Source organism: Chelonus insularis, unplaced genomic scaffold, assembly GCF_013357705.1.
Source record: "Chelonus insularis isolate UGA/USDA-ARS -01 unplaced genomic scaffold, ASM1335770v1 contig_17_pilon, whole genome shotgun sequence".
In the NCBI taxonomy this organism is placed as follows: domain Eukaryota; kingdom Metazoa; phylum Arthropoda; class Insecta; order Hymenoptera; family Braconidae; genus Chelonus; species Chelonus insularis.
Genome location: NW_023276415.1, coordinates 1052877 through 1072846, shown reverse-complemented (window position 1 = coordinate 1072846; position 19970 = coordinate 1052877). Strand labels below are relative to the sequence as shown.

At 32.4% G+C, this 19970-nt stretch overlaps 1 protein-coding gene across 10 annotated transcripts in view; it reads left to right on the top strand.

Moving 5' to 3' along the window:
• LOC118064357 (patj homolog) overlaps positions 1 to 19970 on the top strand; it is a 349897-nt gene that overhangs the window by 23582 nt on the left and 306345 nt on the right. For 9 of the 10 annotated variants that reach the window (XR_004690049.1, XR_004690048.1, XM_035078870.1 and 6 more), the window contains one exon: positions 8750 to 8825. The exons of the other annotated variant lie outside the window; for it this stretch is intronic. Coding sequence is in view for 7 of the 9 variants with exons in the window: in XM_035078870.1 (XP_034934761.1) it covers positions 8810 to 8825 (16 nt within the window). In the remaining 2 variants the exon portion in view is untranslated. The remainder of the gene's footprint in view (positions 1 to 8749; positions 8826 to 19970) is intronic. 10 annotated transcript variants of the gene reach the window in all.

Genomic DNA, 19970 nt, shown 5'->3' with positions numbered 1-19970 from the left:
TGATTTTAAAAAAATATTAAAACTGGTTTTAACTGTAGCATATACTGAAGAGTACGAAGAAAAAAAAGACAACGTATGTCACAATTATTGCAATCAATTATTAAGCATGATAAAAACAGGAAAAAACCCTCCAAGTTTTCCGGAGAACCATCTTTTTGCTGATATGTCTATCGTAGACGAAGAGGAACAAGTAGAAAGTGAAACTATTCAAACGACTAACAGAATGAAACAAAAAAAAGTAGAAAAAAATGCTTCTCGACCGATCCAAGATTTTTTGCAAAAAATAAAAGATAAGTGTCAATTAGATATAACAGGTAATGTGACAAATAAATACTACAACCCCGATTTCGCTCAGCGACTTATAAATTTTCCTAAAAATTTTGTTTTATGGACTGCAATCATTCCAACTTTACCATGAATTTAGTAGCAGCTAATAGAAATATTAAACATGAAACGAAGAGTGAAATTGATTCGACCTCATTATCAGATTTTTATGGGCTAGATTCTGATTGTGACAAAAATCTGACATCTACTAAAAAGACTAATAACTATAAAAAAGAGAACGAAATCCTCGATAGCGATAGTGGCGATGAATACTCTAAACTGAATAATGATGACGTTAAAAATGAACCAACTAGAGACTCAGATGTAGCAGTAACTATTAATAGCAGTAATTCTTTCTGCGATGAATATGCAAGTCCTAATTATAATAAAAATAGTGATGAAAAAGAGATTAATGTTATCGATGATGATAGTGATAATAGTAGCTATGTTGATAGAAATTTTGTGATAAATAGTGATAGTGAAAAAAACGATGAAAAGCCTGTTCTTAACCATTACAGCTCCAACAATTCATTAAGTAGTTCTAGCAACAACGCTCATTTAAATTATGTAGATGAATGGAAAGGGCTGTTAATAAAGAAAAAAAAACAAAGTCACTACTTGAAAGAATTACCAAATATTAAAAATCTACATAAACTTTCTCGATGTCCTCGTATATTACCTTTATTGATTAATGGAACAAGTATGCCTCCTGTTAAAACTAGTCAAGGTATCATAAAAGTTAAAAACACATGTGCTGTAGATTCCATTATTCATGCAATTCGTGGGGGATATGTAGATAAGTATGATTATTATAGATATGTAGAAAGTAGTCATTCAAAGGTATTGGAAATTGTGAAATTGCTATCACATAATAAACCCACCATGCTACATAAAAAACGAGCAGAACTTATCTTGACCTATAAGACCTATTTTCGAAAATGGAATTGCAGGATTACAGGAAGGTCTAGATATGTATTTAAAGTCTAATATAAATGTATGCAAAAAATGTCGAAAGAACAATTTTCCTACAATCAAATGTCAAAATCATCTTTTTATTGACATCGAAGTACTATATTGGAAAATCTCACAAGAAACAAAAGAAATTGTTAAGACGAACTGCAATAAGTTTTCTCTTCTAGATATTCCTGACCGATTGACAGTGTGCGAAAAGAATTTTTCCTTAGTACAACTTTACTGACCTATGAAGACATCACCACTCTACTAGCTCAAATAGAAGCGGTTTTGAATTCTCGACCGCTCTCGCCACTCACTGATGATCCCGATGTTTGAAAAACTAAAATTAAAGTATTAGTTTCGATATTTCGAAAATGAAGTAATATAGTAGAAAATTTTATTTATTTTCATTTCATTTAGCTAAATCAACTTTTAAATTGTAATTCTGTGCAAATTCATTCTTTTTAGTACTTAAATCCCAAGGAACTCAAGTAATTTATTATTGCACTGGTCCCTAATCCACGGCTTACACTCTCATTTACAGACATAGTAAACGCGGCTTATCATGCCTGTAGTATATAGAAATATTTAAGTAGTATTTTCCTGAACAAAAAAGTATGTTTTGCATTGAAATTAATTTAATGTCTTTTTCTACAAATAGATAAAATCCTATTAAAGAATACTATACAAGCACACAAATATATAGTAAAAATTACCCTGAATTTTATGGTTATTTGGTGACAGCACAGGGTGAGGGTTAAAACTAATGTACACATTGTGAAAATTACTGTGCACATTGTTAAAATTAATAAACTACAGAGTTATTTTTACTCTAAGAATTATATGCAGTTTGACTGACGCATACATTTTTTGTATCTTCATTGACAATAACTGAAAATAAAAACAATATTAAAAAATTTTTAATATGAAATAATTTAATAGACATATACATATATATATATATATTACATATACATAAACATTCTACATTAAGAAAAGAACTATATAAGTAATTAATATGACTTATGTTAATGAATCACAGATTCAAATATCTTTATCTGCACTGTCATTTTTATTTGGCAAAATAGAAATAATTGGCTTATGATAGCTAAAGTAGGATGCAAATACTTCAGATCTCAATGAATTCAAGTGTCTTGAAAAAACAGCATCCAAGCAAGTTCCATATCTTGTTGTTGAAATATGAATGTCATTGTTTATTTTTAATTGTAATTTAAAAAAAAAAAAAAAATAAAAAAAAAAAATTTTTCTTTGCTGCAATGTATTTTAAAAATGTATTTTAAAAAAAATATTTCCATAAATAAAGCAACACTAGTTACAACGACTTTCTCTGATGAACTGAGACTTACTTGCTCTTCTACGTACGTAAGATTGTACAAGTCTAAACTAGTCCTAAATTTTATATAAATAAATAACATCAATACTGCTTGACTCATATACAGAACATATATTGATAAACTGAATAACATGATCGCCATCAATAAACAATGCCCTGCGACTATTCTCGGCGTCTCCTCTTTGTGCGGATCTTCGTTAATTTTTTTCGCCTCTCTCACTCTGCTAGAGTAAATGGTAATAAGAAAGAGACAAGGAGTTTAACAGTTTTGTTAGCTCGATGAGTTAACTCGCATGACAAAATGCTAGTGTCCCATAAAAAGTTTCACTTCAAAAAAATGAATAATCCTTCTTCCTATAAAAATTACGAATTTTCTGTTTGAACCTTTTTCCATAGAATATTATAAAATCCTATTAAAAAATACTGTGATAATGGAAATATTTTGACGCACTTTTTATTCTTTTAAATTACTTATTTCTATCGCCATTTCTCATTTTGTCCGATAGAATCAAAACAACTCCCACCAGAAACTATTTTCGGAAAATATAAAATTTGGAAAAATAGAGAAAATATTCTAAGTATGGAGATCTAAGTTTGTCATTTACCTATGTATCTGTCGTACGAGCGTCGTCAGGAAATTTAACGTCTGAGAATGAATGGCAGTCGGATGCAAAAATTTTCCAGGAAAACATCATTTTATCTCCTTAATCTATTATAATTCGCGCAAAATTTTTAGCGATTTGAACTTTTAACATGACATGTAGAATCGCATTCTCCACAAATTACGAACACCAACATTACCTTGGTTGAGCATTCCAATTGAAACCAATACAATCTTATACACTTTGAATTTGATACAATAGAATTCAATCGGGTCTATTAGAAACCAGAAAATCTGCCTTATTCGAAAAAATTAAAACGTATTAGATTTAATTGGAAACATGTATCTACAGGCTTCTATAGGAAATTCCAATTCAAATCTAATGAGAAATGTATAGGAATAAATTAGAAAAAAGCACTTGGATAAAAAAAGATACCACAAACAAAATTTCTATTTATATCTATAAGAAATTTCAAGTATAAATTAGAAATATACAGATATCTATTGATCATGTGAACTTAGTCAGAAAAATTGATAGATCGAAATAATCAATTATTTGTATACAATGTCTAAAAAAATTGGCTTAACTTGGTGTATTTAGTATTATTGACCTCCCACACGAGCTCAACACGCTTCTCAAGTCAAGCAAGATTATGATTGTGCACGTGGCGTTAGCCTATCATGCAATGCAAAATAAATTTGAATTTGATTACTTGAAATTACTAAGAATTGTCTAGAAATATTACTTGATTTCTTTTTTGGATGAATAGTTGAATGATTTCTGTTATTTTGAATATCACAAACTTCACAGATAGTCTCAAGAAAATCAGATTTAGATTGAATGATTTAGAATATCCTGTAAACGCAGACGGGAACGGAAACAGAATGGCGACAGAAACTTTATTAGTCAAAGAGGACACTGACAATTAGTCAAATGAGTGACTAGATTGAGAATGATTGATTATTAGGGCGATTAGTTATCGGCCTAGTCTCAAGATGGCCGCCAAAGTTTCTGTCAGCTGGCAATTCAAACTTGAGAATTAATTAATTTTCAACAAATTTTATTAATTAAAAAAAAAAAAACAATTATTTTTTTTGATTGTATCTAATGAGAGTTTCTCTTAATTTCAATTAAAAATGAATTGGTTCCTATTAGAAATTCGGATATAGGAAAAATTTATATTTATTATCAAGAGTGATCTGCTCGCCACTCGCGCCAAGTCCACGTCCCACTTTCTGTTTCTCACTCTTTTTCACATTATCTCTCTCTCTCGCACTCCCTCATGACAGCGCGCAATAGCAGACACTCTATACAAGAAATTTTACCCTCCCCTTTTTCTCTCAATTCTATTTTTTCTATTAACTTTTAAAGTACAGCACATACGCATAATTTATCAATAGATTTGCCATACGAATCATCTATGAGCTTTTATTTGCAGCATTAATCATAATTTTTAATCTATTTATTAAAAAGAGATTCATCCGTAAAGATTGAAAGTCTGAACTTTTCTGAAAAATATTCGACAAAAGTCAAGATTCTCAGATTTCTTGATTTGGCAACTCTACATCAATAGACTACATATGAAAAAAAAAATCTATCCGCCATATTGTATTTTGTCCGCAGCCAGAAATTTACAATTTCAAACTTTTCAAGTTGGTAATCGGACATACGTCTAGAGTAGCGGTAGATACTCGGCGCCAAGTGCACATTCACCTCCTTTCTTTCTCTCTCTGTTTTTCACTAGTGCGCTCTTTCCCCCATGAGCGCCGAGGCAACCGACTACTCTATACACGAAAAATTTTGTGTGACGTAATCAACGCATCTTTATATGTAAATATCTTTACAATTATTACATATAATGCTTTCATATTTGATGGGTAGTTATCTTATATCATGAGCTTCCGATCAACCGTTAAACGAGCATTTTTTGTTGATTATTGACAGAGTTATAAATTAGCCACGCCCCTAACAGCGATATTTCTACTATTCAAGATTTTTTTGCTTACTTTTTCACTCTACTTCATCGAGCGTTCTATCATATGTTATCTCTTACTGAATGTGTCTTTTGTCACTCACTTTCACGTTAGAGTTCCTACAGTACCCTCTTTCTTGCCTTATGTATTGTTATCACTCTCTTTTACCTTAACTTTGTGATGTTTTCTTCTCTCTTGCCTAACAAAGAGATATTTATGTTCTAAAAAATGAAGAATGTTTCCCGCGTGTTGCATATCGATTTAAATGATTTTTTTTGGAATTATTGATAAAAAAATTTTTTCAACAATTAAATGAAGTAATAATTATTTGTTGAATGATTATAACAAAATAATACTCGTATTATTGGCTTTTTTTTCAATAATAAAAAAGCAAAAAATACACCTATGTAGTATAGGAAAAAGCTGAAATAATTATAAATTATGTTCTTATAAAAACATGTTTCTTGCAGAAAAATTCTATGAATGCATATAAAATCCCAATTTATCCATAAAATAATTTGTACATTCCTATCTTCTGTCAATGTTACTAGTCTTTTTTAGAAATGTATTCGTAGGGTAACTACTGTTTCTTGGAATGATAGTCATTTCAGTAACAGCATTCTAAACTCGTAATGATTGTGTAACTTCTTTTATTAATGTGTCTAGGTCAAAAATTTTGATTTTCAGAAATTAAAAAAAAAATATTTAAATAAAATTAAATTGTTGTCGTCGTAGCAATCTTACAGTGAGTTTAAAGAAGGAATTTCAGGCAATCATAGGGACTGGTGATAGAAGTGAAACTTAAAACTATCATATAACAATAGTTTGTTTTTGAATTTTTTGTAGTATGAAGAATTGAAAATTTATAATTTGTCAATTGAACTTATTGGTATTAGTCCACGTTTCAATATCTATCATAGCTATAGACATACTATTAACGTTACCATATCGGTAACGCTGATGGTTTGGTGATGTGAACTTACAAGTTTGTCTCCTAGTAAAAATTGCCCCATTGCGCCTAAAGAAGTTTTCACTTTAAAAAGGAGTAAAATCCGAACAAAACAGGCATCTACGAATGCCTGTAAAAATTGGCGCCAAGTCCACATTCATGTAAAACTAGAATAAATAAAAAAAAGGTACGATCAAAAAAATATGTGATATCAAGTAAAACGCCAAGTTAGCCGCGTCTTTTTTCATAATCTTTTTAAACTAGTAACGTACTGTTGACTTATGAAATTTAAGTTAATTTTTAATTACAAAAAAAAATTCTCTTCAAAATCAAAAAACTATGGAACTTGGCCCATTTTTTTAAGATTCTCTGAACAGTTCCATGTATTATAGTTCTTCGTACATAATGACATTTGAAACTGGATTGGGCAGACTTTAAAGCAAAATTGGGCCAAGTTCCACAGATAAAGTATGAAGTATTTTAAAAATAGAACATCATCAAAATTGGGCCAAGTCATCAACTTTTTCACAAATAAATATTTTTTTTCGGTTAATTTAAATCACTCCAAAAATTGCTGTTAAATCTTAAAATTTTATTCGAAGAATATTCTTGTAAATAAGATGAAAATGATTTTTAAAAAGTCCTTAGTTTTTCATTATCAATTGGAAGCAAAAAAAGTCTATTCCATTTAAAAAATGACTTGGCATTCAATGTGATTACAATTATTTTTGGTATCCAAACATTCCAATAGTCTATCACTTATAAATGTTGTTATATCAGAGTCACTTAGGACGTGGACTTGGCGCAAAGTTTTACCGACATCTGGTAAAGTTGGTTTTAGTAGGATTATCTTTCTATCAGGAAGTTATTAAAATTGGGTCGATTGGTAAAATTTCAATTTTTATTATACCTTCACATTTCAAGATATTTGGAAGCATACTGACCAATGTTTTGATCGATGTATGTATGTATGTATGCATGTATATTGTACATTGTACATATATTAGCCTTCTTTTTTGTTTTTTGCACACATGTAGCAGGCGTCATCAGAAAGGTTAAGGGCTACTTTTTGTTCATGTAACTTATTTATAACAGTTGTATTTGTTACAAAGAATAAAAAACGGATTCTATGCAACATATTGGAATTCCATCCAGACGTAATTTTTTCTTTCACTAAAATACAGATACAAACTGTGTGAATTGAATAGAAACCTATGCCTTTTGTTTGTAACAATTGAATTTGTTAAAAACAATTAATAACGAAAGCTATGCAGGATAATTGGGTTTTTTCAACTAATAATTTTTTTTGCTGGAATTAAATCACAAACTATGTAAAATGTATGAAAGCATATTCCTTTAGTTTACAACAATTGAATTTTCTATGAACAACAAAAAACGGGTTCTATTCTGTATGTTTGAGTTTTTTCAACAAGAATTTTCTTCTTCTACTCGAATAAAGTAATTTACCATGTCTAATGATTGGAAACCTATTCCTTTAGTTATAAAATGTTCTGACGAGAAAATGGCGTTCGCGCCAGAAAGGAAAAGAAAAAAAAGAGAAATAGAAAAGAAATTTCCAGAAATTTGAATTTTTATGAGAACTATATGCTTAAAGAAAAGCGCGGGAAATCTAAAATTTTTAAGTATAGTAAATCTTTCTTTCTCTGTTACATTTTATAAATTTAGTAGGGAAAAGTCCGTAAAAATATGTAAAAAGTACCGGAATAAACCAGGGTACTCAGGAGGAGGTTACCAATCTGCCGTATATGTCTGTACGTTGGGGTTAATCTCTGAAACCGACATTTCAATTGCAATCAAATTTCGCAAAAATGTAAAGGGCATTATGTGGAAGGTTATAGGCTCCTTTTTGTTCATAGAAATTATTTCTCACAATTTAATTAGTTATAAATAATAGAAAACGGGATCTTTTCAATATATTTGAACTATTTCAACGCGTGATTTTTTCCTTTGCTCAAATTAAGTAACAAACCATGTAAAATGAAAACGTAATTTCTTTAATATAACAATCGAATTTGTTATAAACAATAGAAGATAAAATCTATTTGATAAATTTGAGTTTTTTTAACCTGATTATACACATAACGTGGACGAAGTCACGGGAATCTGCTTGTTGTTGCACGGCAAATCCCAGGATTTCACAAGCATGTTAAAATAACACGCGTGAAGTGAATTCAATGTAAAATGCCCATTAACAAACTATGCATGATTTTTAGACACTTCTTACACGTTTCGTAGTGTGTGAAAAATCTGTAGGTTCTTTATGACATCTAACATTGAAGAGACTTAGCGTTTTAAAAGTGTCTACAATTTGGATTTGCGGAGTGTATACAATTACATCAAATTTTATAGAGTAGGATCTAACAACTCAAATAATTTTGTATATAACATTGTATATGAACATAAATCTTTGTTTAGAACTCAATGGAAAGTATTTTAGAAAATGCTTTTCTTATTTCATCTCGTCATTAATTATTTAAATTACAAAAAATATCAGTATAAGTTCGACTAATTCATTCTAAGCAGTTGATCATGAGTATATTCTTTATTAATCTATTTTTAAAATATTTTCCAGGATTTGTAAAATCTGTTCAAGAGATATTATCGATAAAAATATATTTCACATCCAATTGGAATGTCGCTAGCTGCAGGTAACAATATCAATTATATCCTAAGTCAACTTAAACATATGGCCAATTCGACCACCATTATTTAACTAGCTTGGCATTTAAGTAATTATATTAAAAAATAGAACATCAACTATCAATAATTGTGCAGAAACATCAATATACATCGATTTGCAATGTTCATCAACTACGATTGATGTTATTCAAAAATAGTTAATTAAGGAAGTTTTCGTGCTACAATATAGTCCAAAAGTTATTGTAAGGTGTGAGATAATTTAATGCAATAATGTATTTATAATTTTGATTGTACTCCAAAACATTTTGAATGAGTCTGTACTCATATATACTCATACATTCAAAAAATGACTACACAGATAAACTATTACTATTATACTTCTGATCGTGCAACACTGTATGATATATTTCAAAATCCCGATAGATGGTGGAATGAAAGATTTCTTCAATATGACATTTAAATGGTTATGTATGACACAAATTCTCTGATTTTTATTGTAATAACATTAAAAATATACAGAAAACTGTTGTTATTGTATTTTGAGAATATTTGTATAACGATTGTTCGCGATTCAGGAGTTCTTTATTAATATCTGTCGAGAAATTTAGTCAATCTAAATAAAAAACTATGATGGAAGAGGGGTAGTGTGTATGAAGCATTGGCCAAACCTCACAAAATAACAAACTTCAATAATTATTATCTCGTCAACTAGACAGACGAAATTATTTAAATCGTGGAATTAGATAAATATTACTGTGATAAACTTAATCAATTTTTATCGACAAAAATATTGCACGATAACTACCTTAAGTTAAAGTGTTGAAGTTTTACATAAATGTGAATTATTATGTGCTATCTGTACTTTAATCTCAAGTTAGTGACAAAATAATGGTTCAATTGGCTTAGAAAAGATTGAGGCTATATATATAACACTAACTGTTACTTGCCCTCTTCGCTGAGCATAAGATGGAATACGATTGTGGAACTTAGATGTCAATAAATTTGCTTGATTTTATGATGAAAATAAACATGAATCTAAAATTATAATATAGTGATTTTTGTATGTAATGTATAACTGACATCAGAATGCTTTTCTACAGGTATTTTAGATGAATTATGTACTGTTCAGTTTTGTAGTTCATCAATTTCTTAAATTTTCAAAATAGCTGAATTCTTATGAATTATATATTCTCCTTTGAATAATGTCCTATTGAAATCAACATTTCCATCATTTTTATAGGACATTTTTAATTCAAACTTTCTTGTTTTCAAAATAAAAAAGAAACTGGTTTACTGGACTCATAGTATAGTATAAAATGCACTAATATAACATAGAAAATTATTAAATCTTTCAACGTGATTTATGTTGCGTTGAACGATTTCTTTAGAGAAAAGTATAAAACACATTTTTGCTTTAAATAAGACATTCTTAGTTCATCTTTTAGAATTTACATTATTTAGGTTTTAATCTTGATTTATTTACATTACCTCCGTGATATTGTGATTAATATTCCTGAAGGATTTACGGAATATTTATTATAACCAATAATTAGCTATTGAATTTACTATGAGACAATTCCTTCAATTTTTCATCAGCACATTAATATTAGTTATTTCATTGTCCCGATGCTAACAATTTCAGACATTTTTTTAAGAAATACAGTAGAATCCCTCTAATGGTGCTCTCTCGCTAATGTTGACAGTTCAATCCCGTTACTGTTAATTTCATTTTCCCCCACTACGATGTTTTACCGTTCAATAAAATTCTACTTTGACGACGCTTTTCAAGCGTTAGCTATTTCATTGATGACGTCAGCACAAGTCGCAATGAATCTTTATCGCCGGCTGAAATAGTTGGACAGTCAATCAATAATGACAAAAAATTAAGTTTTATTTTTTCCCAACGTTCAGATGGAATTAATTTACAAAAATTTTAGAAGAACAATCCATTGTTAAAAAAAAAGATCAGTGGAATCCAGAATTGTTCGAGAGTATTTTTGTGCTCCGAATGAAATCATACCTATTGGATACTAACACCTATTAAATTCTGATAAATATTCTACTCCTCTCTCTTTCTCTCTCTCTCTCTCTTTGTGAGTACACGTACACGTTTATCTTTCTTGCTCTATCTCTTTTGCGCCTTTTTTGCTGTTTCTTTCGCCTTCGGGCTTTTTGGTTGCAGATTACGCCTACTATTTGTTGCGGTTTACAATACGGCCTAATAATTTCTGTACGGGATTGCTTGGTGACTGCATATTTTTGTGGAATTGATAGCTCCAATCCCCCCTCGCCTGCAAGATAGCTCTTGTACAGCTGTGTCGCGTGAGCTGAAGAACCTTGCTCTAATTGAATTCACTAAAATGCCATCCTCGCTTGCTGTGCCTTCTGATGTACTGAATTAATACTTTATTAGTATCTCCACTTTCTGCGATACCACGACTGTTCTCCACGAAGATCACTTTTTCGAGTGTAAATGAAGATCTAGTCCAGCTAGCCATCAAGTCCATCAAATCTAACGAAGCTGGGTGTGACGGCATTCCTGAGTAGATGGTGACTATGACCCTTCCTGCGTACGCATGTACGCAATTGTCAACTTTTTTGTAACTACAGTTAATCGGTCATTTGACCAAAATGAGTTTTCTGATTACGGGAAGCGCGCGCTAGTTGTTCCAATAAACCAAGTCTCGCACTCTCTACTGCTGGCTAAACTTGCTGTGTTGGGCTTCTCTGAGGACGCTCTTTGCTGGATGCGCTCATATTTGGTTAACAGGCGCCAGGCTGTGAGGTCCCCCAATGGCTCCTTGACTTTTTTTTTACCGACAACTGCAGGTGTTCCTCAAAGATCCATTGTTGGTCCCCTCCTGTTTTCTCTATTTGTAAATGATATTGGTACTTACATCACTGAGTCGAAGAGGCTGCTATACGCTGATGACTTGCAGATCTATCGCAGCTGTGCTCCATCTGAGATCTCGGATTGCATACACAGTCTGAATGCTGACATCGCCAGAATATCCAACTGGGCTATAGTCAATAAGCTCCAGCTGAACATCTCGAAAACTAAAGCAATCATCTTTGGCACCGGAAGATACATCAACAACCTTGATATCTTTACTATTCCTACTTTGGGGTGTGAAGGGTCCAGTATTGCTGTAGTCTCAAGTATTCGTAACCTTGGTGTATATCTTGATTCCAAGCTTACATTCTCTGAGCATGAGAAGCATGTGGTTGGTAAAGTCAATGCAGCATTCCACAGTCTTTACTCTCTTCGAAAACATACTGACCACGTATTACGTACGACATCTCACATCTATTACTGCTTAGTAGTCTTGCGAAGAGTGGGCACAGTAGCTGATACCAAGCTCAATAAAGGGGTAAGGTTTATTACTGGCCTCTCTCGAGATGCTCCTGTCTCTGAGGCAAGACGTAAACTTGGCTTGCTCACGGTATCTAGATATCGCAGACTTTTTCTTGGCTGTATCACTTATCAGGCAATATCTAGTCGTCTTCCTAGCTATCTGTCTGAGCTGCTGTTGCAACGCATTACCACTAGACCTTTCAGGAACTAAGTCAATCAGCTGCAACTAGTTGTTCCTAACTATCGCACTGATGTTTTTGGAGTGGCTTTCGCAGTTGCTGGCCCGCAATTATGGAATGAGCTACCTGACGTAGTTGAGAATCAGCCCTCACTACCGTCATTTAAACACATGCTGCGTCGCTGGCTGATTGAGCAAGACCTGGCCTCCGCCTTGGATCGTCCCTAATGGACTTGCTATACTCGTCCCTAATGGACTTGCTATACTCGTCCTCTTTTTTCCTTTATCATCTTATTGCTATCTTATTATTTAGTTTTTTTCTTCTACATTTATTCTAAACTTTTTATCTTATATGGTAACATGTACTGACTGAGAGTGTAAATGGCTGTAACATTTTCTGAGCTATTATTCTACGCCGGACCAAAATTTACTCCTCTATATCTATTATTATTTTTCTGTTGCATGTAACACTTTCGTTTAACTATCTCAACAATACATACTATTATCCATCTATCTCTCTTCACACAGTTACAAACTGCATATCATTTTTTTCTTCTATCATCAGACGGCTCAAAAAACAATTAGTTATTTTACTTAAAGTATTTTTTTTTTTCTTATAAAACACAATAATAGGTTTTACATCGGTAGATATTGTAAAATATTTGTATGTCGCCATCTAATGACCATTAGACTAACGACAGTTTGTTAGTTAACAACGATTGCTTGACGATTAGATTGTTTATAGCATGAGGGGAGAGTTTGTTTATCTCCAGTTTTTGTCTGAGACTTGAGTTGACCGCACGGATTCTTTCTTTTAATTAATTGCTGTCAATCATTAATAAACATTTTAATTAATTTACTAATTTTCCGAAGTTGTTATTGAGTCTTATTTTACATTGGTGTCAGGAAGTGGTTCGTTTCGCGTGCCGTGAATATTTTTGTTGGTGATTTCTGGAAAAATATTTTAGAAATCATGCCAAAGAGTCCAAGTCGGAGACAAACTTGAGCTGGAAGGAGAACTCAATATGCTGATTGTGTCGAAGACGGTAGTAATGGAGGACTTTTAGCTTTAGAGATGAGATTGAATCGTTTGAAAGAAAGACTAAATCGTGATCAGATTCGTTTTGAAGAAGGTCAAAGAGAGACTCGAAATTTATTTGAAGAGATAAAAAATTTAATTAATAATAATAATAATAATAATAATAATAATAATAATAATAATAAAAAAGCATATCAGGCAGCGCAGAACCTCGGCTCAGTTTTCGACCCTAGCAGCCCAGACGATCTAAGGCTTTTGCAATTGACCAGAGGGCAGCGAAAGGTCGATATAAAAACAACCGAGCAGTTAAAACTGCTCGACGAACATGTGGCAAAGTCCTTACATGGTGTGTTTTATTGTCATCTCGAAACACAGGACTTGTCACACCAGCTGACTTTCCAATACCTTAAGTCAGCTGGCTTGTTCTCTGAGACCGAAGGATTTATTATGGCCTGCCAAGATGGTGTATTTTCCACTCTCGCCTATAGGCGTGATGTTATGCACGAGCAACTCGAGGACACAAGATGCCGAGTTTGCCACGGTGATGTAGATGAGACGCTATTTCATGTTTTATCGGCTTGTCCGATATTAGCGCGCTCAGCCTACATTCACCGGCATAGCGCCGCCCTAAGAGTGCTGTATTACCACCTTCGGCACTTTTATGGAATAGACGAGACACCAGTGCTGCCCTATGTGCCCGGTGAAATTGAGTCAGTCGTTGAGAACGGGAGAGCAAAAATCCTTTGGAATTACCCGCTCTCTACGCCCCAACGTATTGAACACAATAAGCCGGATATTACTCTTTTCGACCATACCACCAAGCACGTATATTACATTGAGTTCTCAGCCCCGGCTGAGACAAATATACGTGCAAAAGAAGAGAGTAAACAGGAACGCTACAGAGAGCTCATGGAGGTCATGAGAACTGTCTATCCCGAACACACGGCGCACGTGATAGTCCTGGTGATTGGCGCCCTCGGAGGGATGAGGGACCGCTTTCTGACAGAGCTTCGAACAATACCAGTCTGCCGTAGTCAGGCTGAGATTCTCGCGGCTCGTATGCAGAAAGCGGTCATCCTTGGTTCTTTCCGAATCCTGAGACGACTGTAACAAATGACTGAACGGCTGCAGCCCCGGCTCACCCTCAAACCTGAGGGAGTCGGGTGCCTGCAGGATAATCCCGTCTGGTCAGGCCCCAGGTGGATCGGAGCCCTGGGATTCCTGGCCAGACACCTCTGACGAATCGCAAGATGAAAATAATAATAATAATAATAATAATAATAATAATAATAATAATAATAATAATAATAATTTGGAAATTCATAATTTAGAAAATAACTCTAATAATTTGGTTGAATCGGTCTCAACTTCTTCAGTTAATAATAGTTCTTTAGCTTTTGCAAAACCAGGAAAATTTGATGGTTCTTAGACGTGGGAATCTTATTTCCATCAATTTGAGACTATCGCTCGTCTGCATAAATGGACAAATGAAGTTAAAGCATCGATTTTAGTGTCCTGTTTGAAGGACAAAGCTTAAGTCATTTTAGAAAATTTGAGTTTAGAAGATTTAGGGAATTTCGATAAATTGAAGAAAATTTTGGAAGATCGTTTTGGTGAAGCTCAATGTTTTCGAGCTTATTTGAGTCGTTCTCAGGCTAGAAAACAGTCTGAAAATGAAAATTTAACTGATTTTTCAAATGATTTGGATAGGCTTGTCAAATTTGCATATCCTTCGGTCTCTTCCGAAGAGAGAGATAGAATTGCTGGTTTACAATTTATTTTCGGATTAAAAAAATTAAAGTTACAATTTTCTCTTCGTTCAGAGAGAATTGAGTCTCTTCAATTAGCAACTCAGAGAGCTTTAGAGCTTGAGTCGATTGAAGATTTGACCTTTGGAGGTCAGTATAAAAATAAATTTAATAATAAGAATAATAATAATTTTAGTAAAAATAATTATAATTCCAATAAAAATAATAATTTTAGAAATAATTTTAAAAAGGATGATAAAAATAATTCGTTTAAAGGAAATTTTAGGTCAAATTCCCAAAATCAAAATTCTTCGCAAATTTTCCAATGTTGGATCTGTGGTGAAAAAGGACATTCTAAGAAGAATTGTCAAGTTCTTCAAGCTGTTCAAAGTAGTTTATCAAGTATTCATAATTCTAATGAGTCTACTGGTGAAAGTTCATCCAAAAAAAATTTCGTCAAAACTAAAAATTAATTCAATTGATTTTTCTTATTCTTCTGATTCTAAACCGAAACTTTTACTTAGAGGGGAAGTTAATAGCAAAAAATGTATTATGACAGTTGATACTGCTGCTGATATTACGGTTGTTAATTCTTCTTTGTTTAAAGGGATGGTAACTGTTTCGAATAATTCTTCTATTTCTTATTCTATTTTTACAGTTTCAGGTAATAAATTTGATTTTGATTTTATCGAGACTGTAGAAATAAAGATTTCCAATATTAAGGTTAATTTGGAGGCTGTTTTTGTTGAAATTGAAAAAGAATGTATTCTAGGATTAGATTTCTTAATCAAGTCTGGTTTATTTATTGATTTCAAAGATCTTCTTGATAAAAAATTCTCAGAAAGTAATAAAGTTGTTTCAATTAATAAAATTAGTTCTTCTTTAAATAAACTTCCAGAATTTGCTTTAGATTTGTTTGAAAGATCTTCGAAATTTTTGGATGTCAATGATAAATTTCGTTTTGAAGAACTTTTATTGAAGAATTTGGATATTTGTGCGAAAAATTCTTTTGATTTAGGAAAGTGCAAAATTTTACAACATAAAATTAATGTTGGAAATGCACTTCCTATTAAACAGGCTCCTCGTCGTATTCCTTTACATTATAGGGATAAAGTTGATTCAGTTATGGAGGAAATGAAACAACAGAATGCAATAGAACCATGTAATGGTCCTTGGGCTTCCCCTGTTGTTCTTGTTCCAAAAAAAGGTGATGAAATTAGATTTTGTGTTGACTATCGTAAATTAAACGATGTCACAGTTAAGGATTCAACTCCAATTCCTCATCAAGAAGACATATTGAATATGGTTCTTGGTGCTCAATGGTTTTCTACCGTTGATTTAAAAAGTGGATATTGGCAAGTTGAAGTTGCTCCGGAGGATAGATCTAAAACTGCTTCTTGTATTTGGAATGAGGTTGGGCAATTTAAGGTTCTTCCTTTTGGCTTGTGTAATGCTCCTGCCACCTTCGTTACTTATGAACAAAGTTTTAGAAGGTTTTCTCGGCAAAATTTGTTTAGTTTATTTGGATGATATAATTATCTCCAGTAAAAGACTACATGAATATTTTATTCATTTTCAAAATGTTTTTGAAGGACTTTTACAAGCTTATCTTAAGATAAATCCTAAGAAATGTATACTTTTCTAAAAAGAAGTTATCTTTCTTGTACATGTAGTTTCTGCTATAGGACTGAAAAGTTCTCCACATAAAATTTCTGCTATTATTAATTGGCCTGTTTCTAAAAATAAATCTGAACTTAGAAGTTTTCTAGATTTTTGTTCTTATGATAGGAAATTTGTCAAAGATTTTGCTACTATTGCAAAACCTTTATATCTTATTAGTTAGGAAAAGAAAGATTTTATTTGGGATAATTTAGCTTTTCAAACGTTTCAAAAATTGAAACAAATTTTGACTTCTACTCCAATTTTGGGTTATCCTGATCCAAATTATCCTTTTATTCTTGATACTGATGCTTCGAATGTTGGCATGGGTGCTGTATTATCTCAAAAGATTCCAGTTAATAGAAACGATGAGACTGTTTATGAAGAAAAAGTTGTTGTTTACTTTAGCAAAACTTTAAATAACCGTGAACATAACTACTGTGTTACAAGAAAAGAATTATTAGCTGTTGTTATTTTTATTGAACATCTTCATCATTTTCCTTTTGGTAAGATGTTATAAACTGGATTTGTATTTTTTTTTTATATTAATAAAAACTTTAACAAGAAAACGGTGGAAGCAAAGGAATAGAAGTATCAGGAACACAGAGAAGAAGAAAGGTAAGCAGGTAAAGAAAAGCTACAAAAAATCAATAATAAAAAAATAGAAGAGCAAGGAAAAGGGTCTACGCAATGACAGCTCAGGTAAAAACCATGTGGAGGTCATAGAGCTTCGAGGCGCATGCTAAGTAAGCACAGGTGAATCCTGCGTGGGGGAGCACTAGAGCAAAAAGATGCGCCGGACACTGACCATAAAGGAGAAGGGAAAAATTTGCGTAGATGATTGGAGGAAATTAGGGCTAGGCCTAAATAATTAAATTGATTAAAACTTTGGATTGGAGAACGCCAATCTAGAAGCTTCCAAAGGATGCGCGAAAAGCACCTTAAAAAGCGCGGACTTGGACGCAAGAGACACTCTCTTCCAAATTTTTACTGGGCACGGTGCAAATCCGAACTCAGCTTGATATAACTTTTCAAACTCAGAATACCTGTTAAATTAATTCTTTATTCAACTCTAAAATTCAAAGATAAATTTTTGGGCTTGAAATATACTCATCTGAGATTAAATAATCCTACGTGGATTTTCTCTCAAACAAATTGCATATTTAAATTCTTTTATTCTAATTTTATTTATCTCCTAACAAAAATTATTAAAATAAAAATCGGAAGTGTAAGAAGAAGGAAGATCAGTCAACTAGAAGGCTTCAACGAAGATTTCCAACGAGCCAACGACAACCTTTCACCAAGACAGCCATAAAACCATAAAATTATCTCAACTACGCCGAAAGACGCCGAGAGCCGAGAATCGAAGCGTCAACCAAACCAAGCAACTGCAGCCTTTCACGCGTATACAACCTTCTGCTACCTAGCTACCTGTTTAGCCAAGCTGTAAAACAATTTAGTGAGTAAAAAGATGACAGAAATTAAATAAAGAATTGACTATCATAAGAACAAATCTCTATCTTTCTTTGAGAAAATTAAATGCACCAGTGTGGTTTGTAAAGCACTAAGAACCTTTCCTATTTCTTTAATTCTCCATCTAAAGTATATTCTGCGTGGTCTCCGCACCCATGGTGAGTAGAGGACGATTGGGCCTTGACTCGAAAAAGAAACTATTCTGTTACTGAGACGTAACATAAGAGGTTCACTATTAGAACTAATCATGCCTCTCTCACTTGGTTACTTTTTTTCAAAAATCCTCAAGATCGAGTAGCTCGTTGGTTTGAAATCTTATTCCAATATGATTTCGAAGTTCAACATAGACCTGATCATAAACATGGCAATGCTGATAGTCTATCTCGGCGTCCATGTGATTGTAAAAAATGTCTCAGAATAGATTCTGATTAAAAATGTGATAGTAACCATATTTATTGTGTCATTCGTGAAATTCACAATGATTCTGATTAAATCAAATTTCAAAATGAAGATAACATTTTGAGTTTAATTATTAAATTCAAAAAGGAAAATAAAGTCCCCGAGTAAAATAATGTTTTACATTTGAATTCTACCTTCAAATTTATTTACTTTATTGGAATTCTTTAGAATTAAAAAATGGTGTTTTAGTTAATCGTTGGGAAGCCCCAAATCTCTCTCATATTATTCATCAGGTTGTCATTCCTCGAGCTAAAGTGAATGAAATAGGCTCATGAGGCTCATAATTCTCCTTCTGGTGGTCATTTTGGTATTAATAAAACGATTTCAAAAATTCGTCAACGATTTTTCTGGGCAACTCTTAAGCAAGATATTGAGATTTAGTGCAAAAAATGCAAAGTTCGTTCTACTAAAAAGGGTACTCATAAAAAATCTTATGGTGAATTTCAAATTCATAATGTTAGTTCTTCTTTTGAAAGGGTTGCTATTGATATTCTTGGTCCCATTACTAAAACCTCTTCTGGAAATAAATTTCTACTTGTTACAGATTATTTTACTAAATGGCCTGAGGCGATTCCTCTGCCTAATCATCAGGCTTCTACTATTGCTGAGGCTTTAGTATCTCAAATATTTTGTAGATATGGTATTCCTATTGAAATTCATTCTGATCAGGGTCGAGAATTTGAATCTGAAATCTTCAAGGAGGTCATGAGTCTTTTTGGTATGAAGAAGACAAGAACCACACCTCTTCATCCTCAATCTAAGGGTTTAGTTGAAAGGTTACATAGGACTACTCTTCAATATATGTCCAAAGATATTAGTAAGCATCAAAAAGATTGGGATAAGTGGATTTCTTTATTTTTATTGGCCTATCGTTCTTCAAGATATGAAACTACTGAGTATTCACCAGATTTGTTGATGTTAGGTCGTAATTAAGGTTGCCTATTGATCTTCTTAGAGGAATTAATCTTTCAGATAATTCTTTTGAGAATAATTCTATAACTGATTTTGTTTTAAATATTCGTGAACAATTAAACATTGTTCATGATAATGTACGGGATAAGTTGCAAATTAAATCTGAAAAACTTAAGTATATGTATGATTTAAAATCTTATGTTCTTTCTTTTGATGTCGGTCGAAAAGTTTGGTTATTTTTCTCTAAAAGAGTTAGAGGAAAATGTCAAAAACTTCAATGTGAGTGGTAAGGTCTATATATTATCAAAAACAAACCTAATGATTGTGAAC